Source organism: Budorcas taxicolor, chromosome 1 (assembly GCF_023091745.1).
Source record: "Budorcas taxicolor isolate Tak-1 chromosome 1, Takin1.1, whole genome shotgun sequence".
Taxonomy (NCBI): Eukaryota; Metazoa; Chordata; class Mammalia; order Artiodactyla; family Bovidae; genus Budorcas; species Budorcas taxicolor.
The window spans coordinates 3476133-3494586 of NC_068910.1; the positions used below are offsets into that span (position 1 = coordinate 3476133).

The 18454-nt window shown below is 46.8% G+C and overlaps 1 protein-coding gene across 1 annotated transcript in view; it reads right to left on the reverse strand.

Annotated features, from left to right (window-relative positions):
* Positions 1–18454, reverse strand: part of MRPS25 (mitochondrial ribosomal protein S25) — a 51276-nt gene that overhangs the window by 10578 nt on the left and 22244 nt on the right. Inside the window, exon 2 of the mRNA XM_052643911.1 lies at positions 134–240. Coding sequence (XP_052499871.1) covers positions 134–240 — 107 coding nt within the window. The remainder of the gene's footprint in view (positions 1–133; positions 241–18454) is intronic.

The window sequence follows — 18454 nt, forward strand, 5'->3', positions numbered from 1 at the left end:
GTGGGCCCTCCCTGGCCTGTGAGGTGCTGGCCCGCTGTGTTTGCCCTTTGCTCTTAATAAACTCACTCCTTTCTGAAATGCTCTGTGTCTGGAAATTCTTTTCCAATCCGCACCAGACAGCGGGGACACTCACCCAGGTAGAACCGCAGGAAAGGGGTCGGCGTCATGTTCTTAAACAGCATGATCTGCACCCAGGGGTTCTTGTACTGGATCTGAGGTATGTTGAAAAACACGAATTTCCTGCAACACAAGAAATTAAACCCGTGAGAGTTTCTAACCTAAAACTTTATGCACCTGTGTATTCTTCTAAAGAGAAATCCAGAATTCTCATCAGATTCTGAGAGGACTCAGCCCCCCAAAAAGGTGGAGTGAGGAAAAGCAGGTCACAGGAGTCTATTAACACGCTGTCTGAATGTAGGTGTTGGGACCCCTGATTTGTCATTTAAGGAAAAGAAATCTATATCCTTACCTCACATTGCACATTACCTAAAACTCACCAAAGCAGAAGTATAAATACAAAAATGAAATGTCCTTGGTCTCGCTTGGTGAGACAGTTACACAGTGTACTCATCTGAGAAGCTGTGCATCTCCAGGTGAGCACTTTATGTTTTTATCATCGTCATGAAAGTGGCTCAGTCATGTCCGACTCTTTGCGAACCCACGGACTATACAGTCTGTGGAATTCTCCAGGCCAGAATACTGGAGGGGGTAGCCTTTCCCTTCTCCAGGGGATCTTCCCAACCCAGGGATCGAACCCAGGTCTCCCCCATTGCAGGAGGATTCTTTACCAGTTAAGCCACAAAGGAACCCCAAGAATGCTGGAGTGGGTGGCCTATCCCTTCTCCAGTGGATCTGCCCAACCCAGGAATCGAACCAGGGTCTCCTGCATTGCAGGTGGATTCTTTACCAACTGAGCTATCAAGGAAGTCCTTATGTTTTTATACCAATATTTAAAAATAAAAGGAACCATAAGAACAATCATGGGGAATACTCTTACAATCTAGGAGTGGATAAATCATTGAACTCAGAAGGTTTAAAACACAGATCACTTTGATTAATTAAAACCTTTGCAGGATTTCCCTGGTGGTCTGCCATCACAGCCTTGGTGTGGTGAAGGAGCTTGCGAAACTCAAGCTATGCCATTCAGGGCCACCCAAGACAGACGGGTCACAGTAAAGAGTTCTGACAAAACATGGTCCACTGGAGGAAGGAACAGTAAACCACTCCAGCATTCTTGTCGCGAGAAGCCTATGCATAGTATGAAAAAGCAAAAACCGTACCACCAGAAGATGAGCCCCCAGATGGGAAGGTGTCCACCACGCTACTGGAGAAGAGTGAAGGACAGTTACTGATAGCTCCAGAAGGAAGGAAGCCTCTGGGCCAAAGTGGAAATGATGCTCAGTTGTGGATGTGTCTGGTGATGAAAGTAAAGTCTGATGCTGTAAAGAACATCGTTGCGTAGGAACCGGGAAAGTTAGGTCCACGAAGAAAGATAAATTGGAAGTGGTCAGACAGGAGGTGTTAAGAGTGAACATCAACATCTTAGGTATCAGTGAACTAAAATGGACAGGAATGGGTGAATTTAATTCAGATGACCATTCTATCTACTACTGTGGGAAAGGATCCCTTAGAAGAAAGCAGTAGCTCTCACAGTCAATAAGAGTCTGAAATGCAGCGCTTGGGTGCAATCTCAAAAAGGACAGAATGATCTCAGTTTGTTTCCAAGGCAAACCATTCAACATCGCAGCAATCCAAGCCTCTTCCCCAACCACTGATGCCAAAGAAGCTGAAGTTGGCCTGTTCCATAAAGGCCCACGAGACCTTCTAGAACTAACACCACAAAGAGACGCCCTTTTCCTCATAGGGGGTTGGAATGTAGAACTGGGAAGTCAAGAGATACCTGGCTGCTGCTGCTGCTAAGTCGCTTCAGTCGTGTCTGACTCTGTGCGACCCCACAGACGGCAGCCCACCAGGCTCCCCCGTCCCTGGGATTCTCCAGGCAGGAACACTGGAGCGGGCTGCCATTTCCTTCTCCAGTGCATGAAAGTGAAAAGTGAAAGTGAAGTCGCTCAGTCGTGTCCAACTCTTAGCGACCCCATGAACTGCAGCCTACCAGGCTCCTGCGTCCATGGGATTTTCCAGGCAAGAGTACTGGAGTGGGGTGCCATTGCCTTCTCCGAGAGATACCTGGAGTACCAGGCAAATTTGGCCTCAGAGTACAGAATGAAGCAAGGTGAAGACTAAAAGTTCTGTCAAGAGAACACACTGGTCATAGTAAACATTCTTTTCCAATAACACAAGAGACGACTCTGCACATGGACCTCACCAAATAGTCACAGAAATCAGATTGATTATATTCTTTGCAGCCAAAGATGGAGAAGCTCTATACAGTCAGCAAAAACAAGACCAGGAGCTGACTGTGGCTCAGATCATGAACTCCTTATTGCCAAATTCAGGCTTAAACTGAAGACAGTGGGAGAAACCACTAGACCATTCAGGTATGACCTAAATCAAATCCCCTGTGATTATATGGGGGGGAAGGTGATGAATAGATTCAAGCAATTAGATCTGGTAGACAGAGTGCCTAAAAACTATGGATGGAGGTTTGTAACACTGTACAGGAGGCACTGACCAAAACCATCCCAAAGAAAAAGAAATGCAAGAAAGCAAAGTGGTTGTCGAGGAGGCTTTACAAAGAGATGAGGAAAGGAGAGAGGAGAAAGGAAAAGATACACCCAACTGAATGCAGAGTTCCAGAGAACAGCGAGGAGAGAGAAGAAGCGAGTGAAGTCGCTCAGTCGTGTCCGACTCTGTGCGACCCCATGGACTGTAGCCTATCAGGCTCCTCCATCCATGGGATTTTCCAGGCAAGAGTGCCGGAGTGGATTGCCATTTCCTTCTCTAGGGGATCTTCCCGACCCAGGAATCAAACCCGGGTCTCCCGCATTGCAGGCAGATGCTTTACCGTCTGAGCCACCAGGGAAGCTTAGGTAGAGATAAGAAGGCCTCCTTCCAAGAACAGAAGATAACAACAGAATGGGAAAGACTACAGATCTCTTCAAGAATACTGGAGATATTAAGGGAACACTTCATGCAAGGATGGGCACAATAGAGGACAAAAATGGTAAAGACCTAACAGAGCCAGAAGAGATTAAGAAGAGGTGGCAAGAATACACAGAACTATACAAAAAAAGCCTTAATGACCCAGATAACCACTATGGTATGATCACTCACCTAGAACCAGACATCCTGGAATTTGAAGTAAAGTGGGCCTTAGGAAGCATTACCACAAACAAAGCCAGTGGAGCCAGCTGAGCTATTACAAATCCTGAAAGATGCTGCTGCTAAAGTGCTGCACTCAATATGTCAGCAAATTTGGAAAACTCACAAGTGGCCATAGGATGGGAAAAGGTCAGTTTTCATTCCAATCCCAAAGAAGGACAATGCAAAAGAATGTTCAAATTACCATACAATCACACTCATTTCACACACTACCGAGAAGGAAATGGCAATCCACTCCAGTATTCTTGCCTGGAGAATCCCATGGACAGAGGAGCCTAGCGGGCTACAGTTCACGGGGTCGCAAAGAGTCAGACACGACTGAGCAACTTCATACACACACAAGGTAATGGCTCAAAATCCTTCAAGCAAGGCTTCAGCAGTACATGAACAGAGAAACTCCAGATGTATAAGCTGGGTTAAGGAAAGGCAGAGGAACCAAAGATTAAACTGCCAACATCCGCCGGATCACAGAAAAAGGAAGGGAATTTCAGAAAAACCATCTATTTCTACTTCACTGACTACATTACAGCCTTTAACTGCATGTATCACAACAAACTGTGGAAAACTCTTAAAAAGAGATGGGAATACCAGACCTCCTTACCTGTCTGAGAAACCTGTATGCAGGTCAAGAAGCAACACTTAGAATCAGATATTGAACAACTGACTGGTTTCAAATTGAGAAAGGAGTATGACGAGGCTATATGCTCTCATCCTGCTTATTTAACTTATACACAGAGCATATCATGCGAAATGCCAGGCTGGATGAATCACAAGCTGGAATCAAGATTGTGGGGAGAAACACCAACAACCGGGAAGAAGAATTAAAGAGACTCTTGCTGAGGGTGAGAGAGAGTTAAAAACCTGGCTTAAAACTCAACATTCAAAAAACTAAGATTGTGGCATCTCGTCACATCACTCCGTAGCAAATAGAAGAGGAAAAAGTGGAAGCAATGACAGGATTTATTTTCGGGCTCCAAAACCACTGCAGATGGTGACTGCCGCCATGAAATTAAAAGACACCTTGGAAGGAAAGCTATGACAAACCTAGACAGTGTATTGAAAAGCAGAGGTATCACTTTGTTAACAAAGGTTTATATAGTCAAAACTACGATTCTTCCAGTAATCCTGTACAAATGTGAGAGCTGGACCATAAAGAAGGCTGAGTGCCAAGAAATTGATGCTTTTGCATTGTGGTGCTGGAGGAGACACTTGAGAGTCCCTTGGACAGCAAGATCAAACCAGTCAATCCTAAAAGAAATCAGCCCTAAATATTGACCGGAAAGACTGAGGCTGAAGCTCCAACTCTTTGGCCACCTGATACAAAGAGCTGACTCACTGGGAAAGACCCTGATGCTGGGAAAGATCGAGGGCAGGAGGAGAAGGGGAGGGCAGAGGGTGAGACGGTTGGACAGCATCACCGACTCAATGGGCAGGAAGAGGAGCAAACTCCAGGAGACAGTGGAGGACGGGGAGCCTGCAATGCTGCAGGTCATGGAGTCACAAAGAGCCAGACACGGCTTAGCAACTGAACAGCAACTGGTGGCAGGGGTTGAGAGTCCACGCGCCAAGGCAGGGGGTATGGGTTCAATGCTTGGTTGAGGAACTAAGAACCCACATGCCATGGGGCATTTAAGCCCAGGTGCCCCAGTGATGTCGCCTGGGAGCTGCCACTACTGAAGCCTTCATGCTCTAGAGCCCACGTTCTGTGATGAGAGAAGGCCCTGCCTGCTGCAACTGGGGAGCTGGCTTGTAGCAATGAAGAGTGGTGTGCCACAGTGACGGCTCAGGGCACCACAGATAAACAGGTAGATAAAGACAACCCCTTGCAAGGCAAAACTGACCAAAAACAAAACCAACCTCGCCAAGCACAAAACCCAAAACAAAAGGTTAATTCCCTTATAGAGAATTCTGCACACCAGTAACAAGATCTATAATCCAGTACTAGAGGCAAAGGCCACAAACAGGCAAAAACCTACATGGTCTATCAGAGGAAGGATCCTCAGTGTCTTCCCAACAATTATACATTAAAATCATCCTCTGTCATCTCTTAGATTGCTTAAAAGGTGAAAGTGTTAATCGCTCAGTCATGTCAGACTCTTTGCAACCCCATGGATTACAGCACTCCAGGCTCTTCTGTCCATGGAATTCTCCAGGAAAAAGTACTGGAGTGGGTAGCCGTTCCCTTCTCGTTATTGTAAGGCCGGACCCCGGGGCCATGACGGGCCGCCCCTCCTCTCTCCCGCTGGCAAGAAGGTCCCTAACGGAAGGGTCCTCCCAGATCCCAGGGACCAATGACAGCATACTTCGCCTGCTAAAGGTGCCCCACCCTAGCCACATAGAAAGACCTGGCAGCCCGCGACGCCTCGGCCTGGCGACCTACCCGAACCCCCGTCCATCTAGCCTGACCATCCCTCACAACGAACGTATAAAAGCCACCCCCAACACGGTCCAGGCGTGGACTTCCTCCACCTGCCTCGTTCGGGTCCGGGAGCCCCGCCCGGGAGCGCTTCCCCATTAACAGCCGGTTAGGCCCTCTTTTGGTGTCCTGGTCGTCTTCACCTAAGTTATAAGCAATTAATTTATAGAAGTGAGGGGAGCTTCCCTGGTGCTTCAGACAGTAAAGAATCTTCCTGCAATGCAGGAGACCAGGGTTTGATTCCTGGGTTGGAAAGACCCCTTGAAGAAATGAATGGCGACCCACTCGAGTATTCTTCCCTGGAGAATTCCATGAAGAGGAGCCTGGTGGGCTACCGTCCATGAGGTCGCAAAGAGCAACTTTGCTCCCGCCATGACTGAGCAACTAACATTTTCACACTTACAGAAGTGAGGAAACCTTTCCTTATGTAGATTCATGGTTTGACTTCCTCGGGGGTCATTTTGGAACTAGCACAGATCTTAACTCAATGATTTCACCTCTGCCTTTAGGTATTTTCACACTTGAATGCAAAGACACCAGTGAACTTTACTGCAGTATCATTTTTTACTGCAAAGGAACAGAAACAGCTTAAATGCCAGACTGACCACATAAATCATGACACAGCTGCACACCTGGACCCGTCTGCCTGCTCTCCATCCTGAGTGGCTAACAGGCACGTGCTAACAGGGAGTGGGCCTTCCTCCCCTATGGCTTCGTGTTGGATTTAGCCCATAGCGAGCATTGTCATGACCTTAGTTTTCTGAATGTTTAGCTTTAATTAAGCCAACTTTTCACTCTCCTCTTTCATCAACAGGCTCTTTAGTTCTTCCATAAGGGTGGTGTTATCTGCATATGTGAGGTGATTGATATTTCTCCCGGCAATCTTGATTCCAGCTTGTGCTTCCTCCAGCCCAGCGTTTCTCATGATGTACTCTGCATAGAAGTTAAATAAGCAGGGTGACAATATACAGCCTTGACGTACTCCTTTTCCTATTTGGAACCAGTCTGTTGTTCCATGTCCAGTTCTAACTGTTGCTTCCTGATCTGCATACAGGTTTCTCAAGAGGCAGGTCAGGTGGTCTGGTATTCCCATCTCTTTCAGAATCTTCCACAGTTTATTGTGATCCACACAATCAAAGGCTTTGGCATACTCAATAAAGCAAAAATAGACGTTATTCTGGAACTCTTGCTTTTTCCATGATCCAGCGGATATTGGCAATTTGAACTCTGGTTCCTCTGCCTTTTCTAAAACCAGCTTGAACATCTGGAAGTTCATGGTTCACGTATTGCTGAAGCCTGGCTTGGAGAATTTTGAGCATTACTTTACTAGCGTGTGAGATGAGTGCAACTGAGTGGTAGTTTCAGCATTCTTTGGGATTGGAATGAAAACTGACCTTTTCCAGCTCAACATTCAGAAAACTAAGATCATGGCATCTGGTCCCATCACTTCATGGGAAATAGATGGGGAAACAGTGGAAACACTGTCAGACTTTATTTTGGGGGGCTCCAAAGTCACTGCAGATGGTGACTGCAGCCAGGAAATTAAAAGATGCTTACTCCTCGGAAGGAAAGTTATGACCAACCTAGACAGCATATTCAAAAGCAGACACATTGCTTTGCCAACTAAGGTCCATCTACTCAAGGTTATAGTTTTTCCAGTGGTCATGTATGGATGTGAGAGTTGGACTATGAAGAAAGCTGAGTGCCGAAGAATTAATGTTTTTGAACTGTGGGGTTGGAGAAGACTCTTGAGAGTCCCTTGGACTGCAAGAAGATCCAACCAGTCCATCCTAAAGGAGATCAGTCCTGGGATTTCTTTGGAAGGACTGATGCTGAAGCTGAAACTCCAGTACTTCGGCCACCTCATGCGAAGAGTTGACTCATTGGAAAAGACCCTGATGCTGGGAGGGACTGGGGGCAGGAGAAGGGGACGACAGAGGATGAGATGGCTGGATGGCATCACCGACTCAATGGACATGAGTCTGAGTGAACTCCAGGAGTTGGTGATGGACAGGGAGGCCTGGCGTGCTGCGATTCATGGGGTCGCAGAGTCGGACACGACTGAGCGACTGAACTGAACTGAGCATTGTCAAAACAACAGAAAGACAGGGAGAGTCAAGGCAGTTATTTCTCTGGCTCGACCCCAGGCTCAGTCCCAGCTCCACAGGCTCCTGTCAGGCAGCCCTCTTCATCCCCAGGGCCCAACAACCATTCTCCTCACTTCTGCAGCCACGACCTTGGGTCTTACACTGTTCCCGAGACCTATGGCCCTTTGCTGCAGTCCTGCAAAGCCTGCAGCTGGACGGACCTCTTGGGGAGCTACAAAATACAAAGAAACTATCTGGAACTAAAAATAACTCAGTGTGCATGCGCCGTTGGGGCAAGTTCTGGACCAAAAGATACAAAATATACAAACCCCAACTGCCACTTCTGAAGAGCCGGGAGCAACAACTGGGCGTCGGGAGCAAAACTAGGGTACTGCGCATGCCCCGCTGCGCTCGGCGCCACAAAGGTGGGTGGAGCACCGAAGCCCCGCCTCGAGCCCTCCCCTGGACACACCCCTACCGTCACGGCACATAAGGAACCGGCCCGGGCCGGCTTCCCCTGTAGCCGGTGGAAGAACTCCAGTGAGGTGTCGCCTGAGTTTCCTGTCTGTCCGTTTCCATTGATCGGGGAAGGCCAAGAACCCGGCCAGCTGATGGCACGCAACCTGGGGCAGACCCCTTCCGGAGTGAGGACCTGGGCACGTCCAAGACTACGGAGTGCCACTTTACCGTGGCTGGGCAATGCCTACCTGAACCTCGTGTTCCACCATCACCGCATGCTGTAAGTCTGCCTTCCTGGCCCCTGGTTGGGGCAGTGCTTTCCCTCTGCTGAAAGCTCTGCCCTCTCCTTCCGCGAGAGCTCTGTGAGTGTAGAGATCACAGTGGCTGGACCTTGTGCGGTCCCAGCACTCTCTCGTTTCCTTGCGGTCTTGTTCTCTTCAGGCTTTTCTGTCCCTCCTCCCTGTACCTCCCCTTCAGTCCTTTTAACTGTACTCCTGTTCCTCTTGGGTCTTTAAGGTTGTCACTGGGGTCTTCCGTACTTTTGTCTGTCTGGTTGCTCCTGCAAGTCTCTGCCAAAACCGTGGGCAGGGTGGAACATTTAAATTTTGAAATACAAATGCAGCCCACATTGCCTGAGACTCCAGCCTTGGGTACTTGGAGGAATTTTAAAGGACAAAGAGACTAGAGGGTCTTGCTCTTAACCTCCTCAGCTTTTGCAGCGTCACTATCTGCAAGCTCCCAGAGCCCAGGCAGCTGTCCTGTGCTTTTGCAAAGTAACTGTTTCGCCTGAACTCAGGAACAGCCCGTTTCATCTGTAGTGCCCCAGACGGAAGGTGGGGCTGGGGTGGGCGCAGGTGCCCCAGGGGAAGGAGGCCGCTTTAAATTCAAGCCGGAAAGCTAGGAAATCCCTGGTTCTACAGAAATTGGCTAGTCTGACTTAAGCTTATGGGTTTACCTCATACAGATCTGTCTTTAGAATCATCAACAATAAATACTTTCACTGTACCTAAGGTTACTGAAGGTCAGTTAAGTACACGCTGTGTTTTTGTTATGAAACTTGCCAACAGCTGTAATAATCTGATATGATTAAATTTTTAATGGGATGAACACTTGTTGGTTAACTCTAGGGGAATGACTATGTTTTAGAAACACCCATCTAAACAGTCTCTTTACAGGACCTCCATGCTGCTCTACGGGTTAAGAAAGCGTCTTGCAATGCGCAGGACCAGAGTTCGACTCCTGATGAAGGAGCTGAGACTGGACACGCCACGCCAAGACTAAGCCTGCGCTGCAACTACTGAGCCCAAGGACAACTAGAGAGTCTGCAACAAAGGATCCCACACCATGCAGTGACGATCCCCTGTACTGCCAGTAAAACCTGTCGCAGCCAAATATACGAATAAATATTTTAAAAAGCAAAAAAAAGTCTCTGTACATCTTGGTACTCAAAACTAAATTTACATTAAATATAGGAATTCACTGAATATCCAGGCCATTCAAATATGATAGATAAAAATGTTGGAAATATTAATTGCTAAATAAGTCTAAATTTGCCTACTTTTGTGAAGAGAGAAACTTTAAGCTTGTCTGGTGCTGCTTTGAGACGTTCTCTACCAATTGATAGAATGCCAATGGAAAACTTCGTGAGATGTGTGTTTTTAAAAAAGGAGGTAGGAGAGAGGGACATATACTTCGTTAAAGGAAAAAGGGTGATTTTTCTCCTAAAGCTGAGTATTTCTCAACTGAAGAATAAGGGACAAAGTACTGCTACAGAAAAGGACAGGTTTGCAGAAGTAGAACATTGAGAAGAATTTTGTATGGGGTTGGGATTTTCTAAAGTGGAATTAAATCTTATTAGGTAAGTGGATTTATTTTTTTCACCTTAGCTTAAGGAATAATTGCTTCACAGTGACCTATGATTTGATCTGACTGGGTTTTTTACATTTTTGACAGACTTCCCAAACATCAAATTCTAACTAAAGTTCTTTTGACCTCCAGTTAACCTTGCGGTGTTTTAAAAGGCCCCTGGAGTATCCCAAACAGATCCTAATTTAACTGGTACGTTAAATTATATGGGAAATACTGTCCAAACCCACTGTTGCCTGTCAGATAGAGGTTGTCTCCAATTTTATCGCAGCCACCAAACATAGGGGGGAAAGGGTCTCAGGTTTTTCTGCTATCTAGTCTCTCACCTTACTCTACGTCCAACAAATCCCCTGTGGGAGCACTCCCACCTCCAGCTCCTGCTCCCGACCCCGGGGCCTTCTCCACCGTGCCCAGCTCCAGCTCCCGACCCCGGGGCCTTCACCGTGCCCAGCTCCAACTTCTGACGCCGGGGCCTTCTCCACCATGCCCAGCTCCAGCTCCCGACCCCGGAGCCTTCTCCACCGTGCCCAGCTCCAGTTCCCCCAGGAGTTCCTTTCTCCATCTCTAATCTCCCCTTTCCTCCAGGCTTTGGCAGCCCCTACCTTATTACAGACTATTCGGCTGGCCACTTCCAAGCAGCCCACATCCTGGGATTTACAGATGCCCACTCTTGAGGAATACACCCCAACATCCACCACAGAGAAAACTGCTATAGGACAGCCAGCTTATAGACCACAGATGCCCCACTCAGGGAGAGCCACACCAACGCACTGGCACTGGTTCAAATGTCCCCCATAGGGAACCCCTGGTGCAAGGGATGGTGGTAGCCAGAGGGGGAGATGCTCAAAACCCCACTAGGTGAGGAGGGCACCAACCCCACTCTGACGAAAGCCTCCCGGGGAAGTGTCTCTGGGATGCTAGGTCTTGGCTGCAGATGACTCAACATGGGAGGATCCTCTTCTAAGCCAGAAGAAACACCTCTGGAATATATCCTTAAAAATTAGAAGTGTTAAAAATAGATGGGCTGAAAAGGAAAAAAGAAAAAAACTTTTTACTATAACACTGCCTGGCCTTTACATAGGTTGGGAGATGGAGAAAAATGTCCTGAAAATCCATCTCTAAATTACAAAATCATCTTGCAACTGGAAATCTTTATGTCACAAGATAGGAAAATGGACTGAGGTTCTGTATGTCCAAGTCTTCATGGTCCTTTACCAAAACCCCACTCACTCTAGGCGGTTTCTGGGCATTCGAAGGCACAGGTTTCAGGTTTCAGGTCATCTCCTACATCCCCCAACTCTCAGGGGGAGACCAAGCTTCCCCTGCTTCTCTAGACCCACCTACTTCCCCTGAGGCACCTACTTCCCCAGATGCCTCTGACCAATCCCACACCCCAGAAACTCACAGTAGAACTTCCTACCACCCAAGATCGGGCGAAGTGTGCCCTCTGAGGGAAGTGGCAAATGGCAAAGAGACAATCAAAGGACGTGTGCCCTTCTCTTTAATCGATGTAGTTAGCCCAAGGCAGACTGAGCCAGTTTTCTCGAGACCCTAGTAAGTTTGTCGGAGGGTTTTAGGCCCTAACACTGGCCTTTGATTCTACTTGGAAGGATGCCCAAATAGTCTTCTCTACTTGTACCTGCGAGGAAAAGACAGAATTTGGGCAGCAATCCAGCGACACGGTGACCAGCCTGCCAATTCATGTTTGTGTTGCAAACATAGTATAGCATAATGTGTGGAGACGCAGTTCCAAACCGGGGGCCCAGCAGGAGTTATAGTTACTGGGAGGGAACAGAAGCCAGGAAGCACATGATGTGGTGTGCACTGGGAGGGGTGAGGAAGTGTATTCACAAGTCAGTTAACAACGAAAAGGTCAAAGAAGTGACCCAAAAGAGAGAAAAAGAAAATCCAGCCTTCTTTCAGGGATGGCAGATGGAAGCTTTTAGAAAATCTGCTGGACACTGATCCACCCACTCCTGACGGTCAGACCCTGCTGGAACATTCTGTCAGCCCTAACATTAGGCGGAAACTCCAGAAGTTACAATTCGGCCCACAGACCCCAGTGCCACAATTCCTAGAGGTGGCCCTTCGGGTATTCAGTAATCCAGACCAAACTGAGGATGGAGAACCTGATGTAAAAACAAGTCAGGGCTCAAGCTAAACTGAGGGTCACAGCTGTCAGCCATGCCTGGCAACCTCAGGACAACCCAAGGCGGGAAAAGAAGTTTAAGCATCTACCTGGAGATAAAACTAGCAAGGGGGATGGTTCAAATGTAAGTCAATCAGCCAATGGGCTCCAAAGTGCCAGAAAGAACCCCCTGCTCCGTGCCCAGTCTGCAGACAAACAGGTCATTGGAAGTGGGACTGTCCCCAGTCCCAAAGGGAAGGGGGACTCCCACTACTGAGACGACCACACTGGACAACTGAGGTGGCCCAGGATGCTGGTGGCCCCCTCCAACAAGACGTCTGTCTCTCTCAAGGAGCCTCGGGTGGCCCTCGGCACGGCAGGTAAGAAAATCAATTTTTAACTGATACCGGAGAAATCTGTCCTGATTTCTCAGGCTGGGCCTCTTCCCTCCAAAAGCTGTGCTGTGATGGTGTCGAGGGAAAGCCTCACACTCGCGTCTTCACTGGGCCTCTCACTTGTCAATTTAAACAGCGTTTGATCTCACACGCCGTTTTAGTTGTGCCTGAGTGTCCCAAACCCCACTTCTGGGCTCTCTTGGAGTCTTATTACAGTTAGCAGGCCCTGAGAGGCCCCTTTTCTTGACTCTTACGACAAATCAGTTAGAAGAACAAGGGTTGATTGCCAGCCATATTCCACACACAGCAAACCCTGCAGTTTGAGACAAGGGAATCCCTCAGTCAGTTCAGTTGCTCAGTCGTGTCCAAGTCTTTGCAACCCTGTGGACTGGGGATCCCTGGGACAGCTATAAATGCTCAACCTTTAAAAATAAGCCTTACACCAGACTCGCTTATCCTAACAAAAGACAGTATAACCTATAAAGTTGAAACCAAAAAAAGGTTTGCAGCCCTTCATAGAGAAATTCTTAAATTAAGGCCTCTTAGCGCCCTGTCAGTCTCCATGCAATGCCCCCATTCTGCCAATTATTAAGCTAAATGGGGAATGTCGAAAAGTTGAAGACCTTAGGGCATTAAGGGAGGCAGGGGTCTCTCCACACCCCCTGCAGCCAATCCGTAACTGCATGTCAGCCCAGAGTCCCGGAGACGCCAGGTGGTTTACTGTGCGTGGCCTCAGGGCTGGCTTCGTTCGTGTCATCTCCTCCGTCTGCCTTCAAGTGGACTAACCCCCAGTCAGGCCAAATGTAACAATGTACCTGCACAGTCCTGCCTCAGGAGTCAAGATCACCCATATTGTTCGCTCAGACCATAGGAAAAGAACTAAGGGAAATAGACTTAAAAGATGGGGCCATTTGGGAATTCCTTGGTGGTCCAGTGGTTGAGAATCCACCTGCCAACGCAGGGTACACGGGTTCCATCCTTGGTCTGGGAAGATTCCGCACACTGTGCGGCAACCAAGCCCAAGGTCCACAGCTAGAGAAGCCACGGGGATGCGACTGAGAGCAGCCCCGCTTGCTGCCGCTGGAGCAGAGTCCACACCCAGCAGCGGAGCCCCACGCAGCCAACCACAGACAGAAAGAAGCGGCCTTTCCACAGTGTGCAGATGACATGCCAATATACCATGGAGGCATCAGACCAGATACCACTTAAGTCCTTAAATTCCTTGGGGTCCGCAGCTACAGGATCTCCCAGAAAAGAAAAGTGGGGGCGGGGGGGGAGGAAGAAAAGCACAAATCTCAAAGCAACAAGTTAAATATCTGGGATATATTAAAAACGCCGGGAGGAGACAGTTCTCTCCAGAGAGAAAACAAGCTATATTAGGCCTAAGCATCCCAAAGACCAAAAAAAAAAAAAAAGTACCTTCGTAGTTTCTTAGGCATGACAGGATTTTGCAGAATTTGGATTCCAGGATTCAGACTAATGGCCAGACCTGTATATGAAGCCACCAAAGGCCCAGATGCTGAGCCACTACTTTGGACTGGGGAACAAGGGAGGGTTTTTAACAATACCACAGAGGTCCTCACCAGAGCTCCTGCTCTGGGGCTCACCAACTGAAAAAAAAACAAAACACATTTTTCTTCAGTGTAGGTAGCTGAGAGCAGGAGGGCCCCTCTGGGGGTCCTAGTACGAAAGCGAGGACAAATTCCTCAGCCTACAGGCTATTTTCCTAAACTAGATTTCGTGGCCTGGCTGCCTCCGGGTGGTACCTGGCACTGCTCTTTTAGTGGAAGAAGCTAACAAGCGCACCTCTGGACAGTCACTGGAAGTCTAGGTCCCTCATCAAGTACAAGGGGCTCACCACTGGCTAACCGGAGGTCACCTCACTAAGGACCAGGCTTGACTGCTTGACTCCTCAGAGCTAACCCTCAAAACCTGCCAGTGCAAATGCTCGCTAGCAACGCTGGAGTGGGTGGACAGACGCAAGCCCCAGTCGGCCCGTGCTTAGACGGGAGCGTGTCACAGCTGTGTAACGTGAGGCTTCGTTACTACGTGCTCTGCACCTCCATGCAGTGTGCACTGTAAACTCTGTGGACTTTTTGCAATAAAGGACCTAGAATTCTGAACAGTGAATCAAAACACTGAACCTACTAACTACTATATTAACAAGCTGACTCGGGTAGTTTTTTGGAGGTTATAAATGATGCTGGTTTGTTTAAAACACTCAATCACCTATCTGCTTTCAAGAAAATCGTTTTGTCTTTACTATTCTAAGCGTGCACTCCCATTTCCTCAGTGCTCTTTAGCAATTAGAGGTTTGTAACATTTATACGCTTTCCAATTTTCAATATTATCATAAAATACAAATTAGAAAATAAGGTATAAAAATGTATGTTCTGCTTTAACAGAAAACAAAAATGAGTGTTTTATCCCAACGTTTTATCTACTTCAATCTGTACGTTCCACTTTCCCCATCCTTGGAGATAAAAAATGGGGTTCGGAACTTTAAAATACGACAGACTACACAGCGCGAAGTGGCTGGGGCCGCACCTACCTGGGGTCACAGCATTTGGAAGCTGGGCCCAGTTTCAGGACAATGACGAGCTGAGTCAATCTGACCTGTGTTTCTAGCTGATGAGGACGTCCTCTGAGGAAATGCCAAATGCTCTTTAGGTGGCTCACTGACTGCTGTTGGGCTTTGTATTTGGCTTTGTTTTTTTTAAGCAGCAGCAGCAAAACCTTTGCCACCTAACGCTGCAGCCCAGAAGGCTGAGCTAACAGCCCTAACTAAGGCCTTATGCTGGGGAAAGGAAACATTAGAAATACATACACAGACTCAAAATACGCCTACCTCGTTTTACATGCCCATGCCACTCTCCAGAAAGAAACAGGGCGTTTGAAAGCAAAAAATTCCCCTGTAGAAGATGGGACTGAGACCTTGTATCTCATAAAAGCAGGTCAAAAACCAAACTAGTGGTAGCCACCTACTGCCACAGACACCAAAAGGAAATTTTTCAAATTACCCCGTGGGGACAACAGGGCAGATCAGCAGGCAAACAAAGCAGCTCTGACTCCAAACCAGGTAAAAACCAACCCTGAGAAGACTCCCCTGCTGGCACAGAGGAGAGGAGTCCCGCTGCCAAGGCAGGGGACACGGGCCTGACCCTTGCCCCAGAGCAAATGAGCCCAGGCGCCACCCACCAGGCCCTCGCGCCCAAAGCCTGAGCTCCGCCACAAGAAAAGCCGCCACAGGAGAGGCCTGAGCGCCTCAACACAGTCGCCCCGCCCCCCCACGCAGAGAAAGCCCACGCGCAGCAGTGAAGACCCTGCACAGCCAAAGACAACTAAATGAGCTAAAAGAATAAAAAGAAACCAACATCGAGGAAAGCTGACAAGCCAGTTGGCTTCAGCAGACAATTAACCACCAAACCTTGGTATTCACAGGGACACCGAAAAATGGTTTCTCCTGGATTCCACACAGTGTAAAAAACTTTGGAGGTTTTTATTTCCTTGTTAACTCTCTTCAGTCACACTTATTTAGGCCATATTTCCTCGGATACTCTGTTGTCTTCCCTACTGTTGTAAACCTGAGACTAAGATTCTTCAGTCCAAGGAGACCTGGGACCAACAGGGCCGGATGTCACACTCTAAACACAGAGAAACAGGCACGTCTCTGGTGGGGTCTGCTGGACACGACTCAGACTCCACACTCCAAGGCCGGGGGCCCAGGTTCACTCCCTGGTTGGGAAACTGGATCCAACACGGTGGAACTAAGGGTTTCCATGCTCCAACTACAAGAGATTTCAAATGTCACAACTAAAGATCTCATATGCTACAAGTAAGACACCGCACAGTTAAGATTTAAAAAAAAAAAAAAAAAGAAAATAGTATATTAATTAAAAAATTAAAGTAAAATAAAAAATTTTGATCAACCTTGTAAAATAGTGAATATAAAAACCAAATAAACAAATGGGACCTAAATAAACATAAAGCTTTCTGCACAGCATAAGAAACCATAAGCAAAACAAAACGACAACCCTCAGAATGGGAGAATATAATTGCAAGTGAAGCAACTAACAATTAATCTCCAAAATATAAAAGCAGTTTGTGCAGCTCAATATCAGAAAAACAAACAACCCAATCAAAAAACAGGCAGAAGACCTAAACAGACGTTTCTCCAAAGAAGATATACAGGTTGGTCAACAAGCACATGAAAAAAAGCTCAACATCGCTCATTATTAGAGAAATGCAAATCAAAACTACATTGAAATATCACCTCAAACCATTCAGAGTGGCCACCATCAAAAAACCTCCAAATAATAAATGCTGGCGACAGTTTGGAGAAGAGGGAATCCTCTTGCACAGCTGGTAGGGAGGTAAATTACACAGTCACAAGGGAGAACAGTATGGAGATTTCTTAAAAAACCAGGAGTAAAATTCCCATGTAACCCAGCAACCCACTACTGGGCACATACCCTGAGAAAATCACAATTCAAGAACACATATATATCCAAATGTTCACTGCAGCACTGTTCACAGTAGTCAGGACATGCAAGATGCCTAGATGTCCATCGACAGAATAAGGAAGTGATGGTACATATTTAAAATGGAATATTACTCAGCCATAAAAAGGAATGGATTCCAGTCAGTAGAACGAAGGTGGATGAACCGAGAGGCTTTTATACAGAGTGAAGTAAGTCAAAAAGAGAAAAAACAAATATCGCATATAGATGTATATAAATGGAATCGAGAAAAATGGTACTGATGAGCCTATTTTCAGGACAGGACACAGCGGGGGGAGGAGAGGTCGGGATGAACTGAGAGGGCAGCACCGAAACACAGATTCATGTGGAAAACAGCCAGCGGGGAGCTGCGTGTGACACACGAGCTCGCTCCAGTGCTGCATGAAAACCCAGCGCGGCGGGATGGGGGCTGGTGAAAGGGGGGTCCAGAGGGAGCGGGCATACTCACAGCTCATTCACGCTGCTGCATGGCTGAAACCAACACAACATTCTAAAGAAATTATCCTCCAATTAAAAATTCATAAATAATACAGCTTCATAAGAGATATGGCATCATCACCCAGATTTAGGGGCAGAACCACATCTATAAAATTTAGAAAATTTCTTGTGTATTGCCAGCTTATGTTGCCTGCTAATGTAAATAATATTTTCAACATTAGCCACCAAAAGGATAAATTCCTTATAACTGACTTTGTACTTAATTCTGTCAGATAATTTCCTCTGAAACTTTATGAAGACTACACTGTGGGTAATTTCTGGCAATCTTCATTTTTCAGTTGTGTTTTGCTAAAGAGGCCCAATCTGTTGTTTGTTTCCTGTTATTACCACATTAAATTATTTAGGGACACACACACACACCAAAAAAAAAAAAAAAAAATCAGCAGAAGACCTAAACAAAGACATTTCTCCAAAGAAGACATAAAGACCGCCAACAGACACATGAAAAGATGCTCAACACCGTTCACTGTTAGGGAAATTCACTTCAATGAAGCATCATGTCTCAATAATCAAACGGCCATCATCCAAAAAAAAAATCTACAAACAATAAATGCTGGAGAGGATGTGGAGAAAAAGGAACCCTCTTACGCTGTTGGTGGGAATGTAAACTGATACGGCCACTGTGGAGAACAGTATAGAGATTCATTTCTGTACACCCATGGCGGATTCATGTCGATGGATGGCAAAACCAATACAATACTGTAAAGTAATTAGCCTCCAATTAAAATAAATAAATTTATATTTTAAAAATAATAATAAATAATAAATAAATAAAACTAAAAAAAAAAAAATTAGGGATAAAA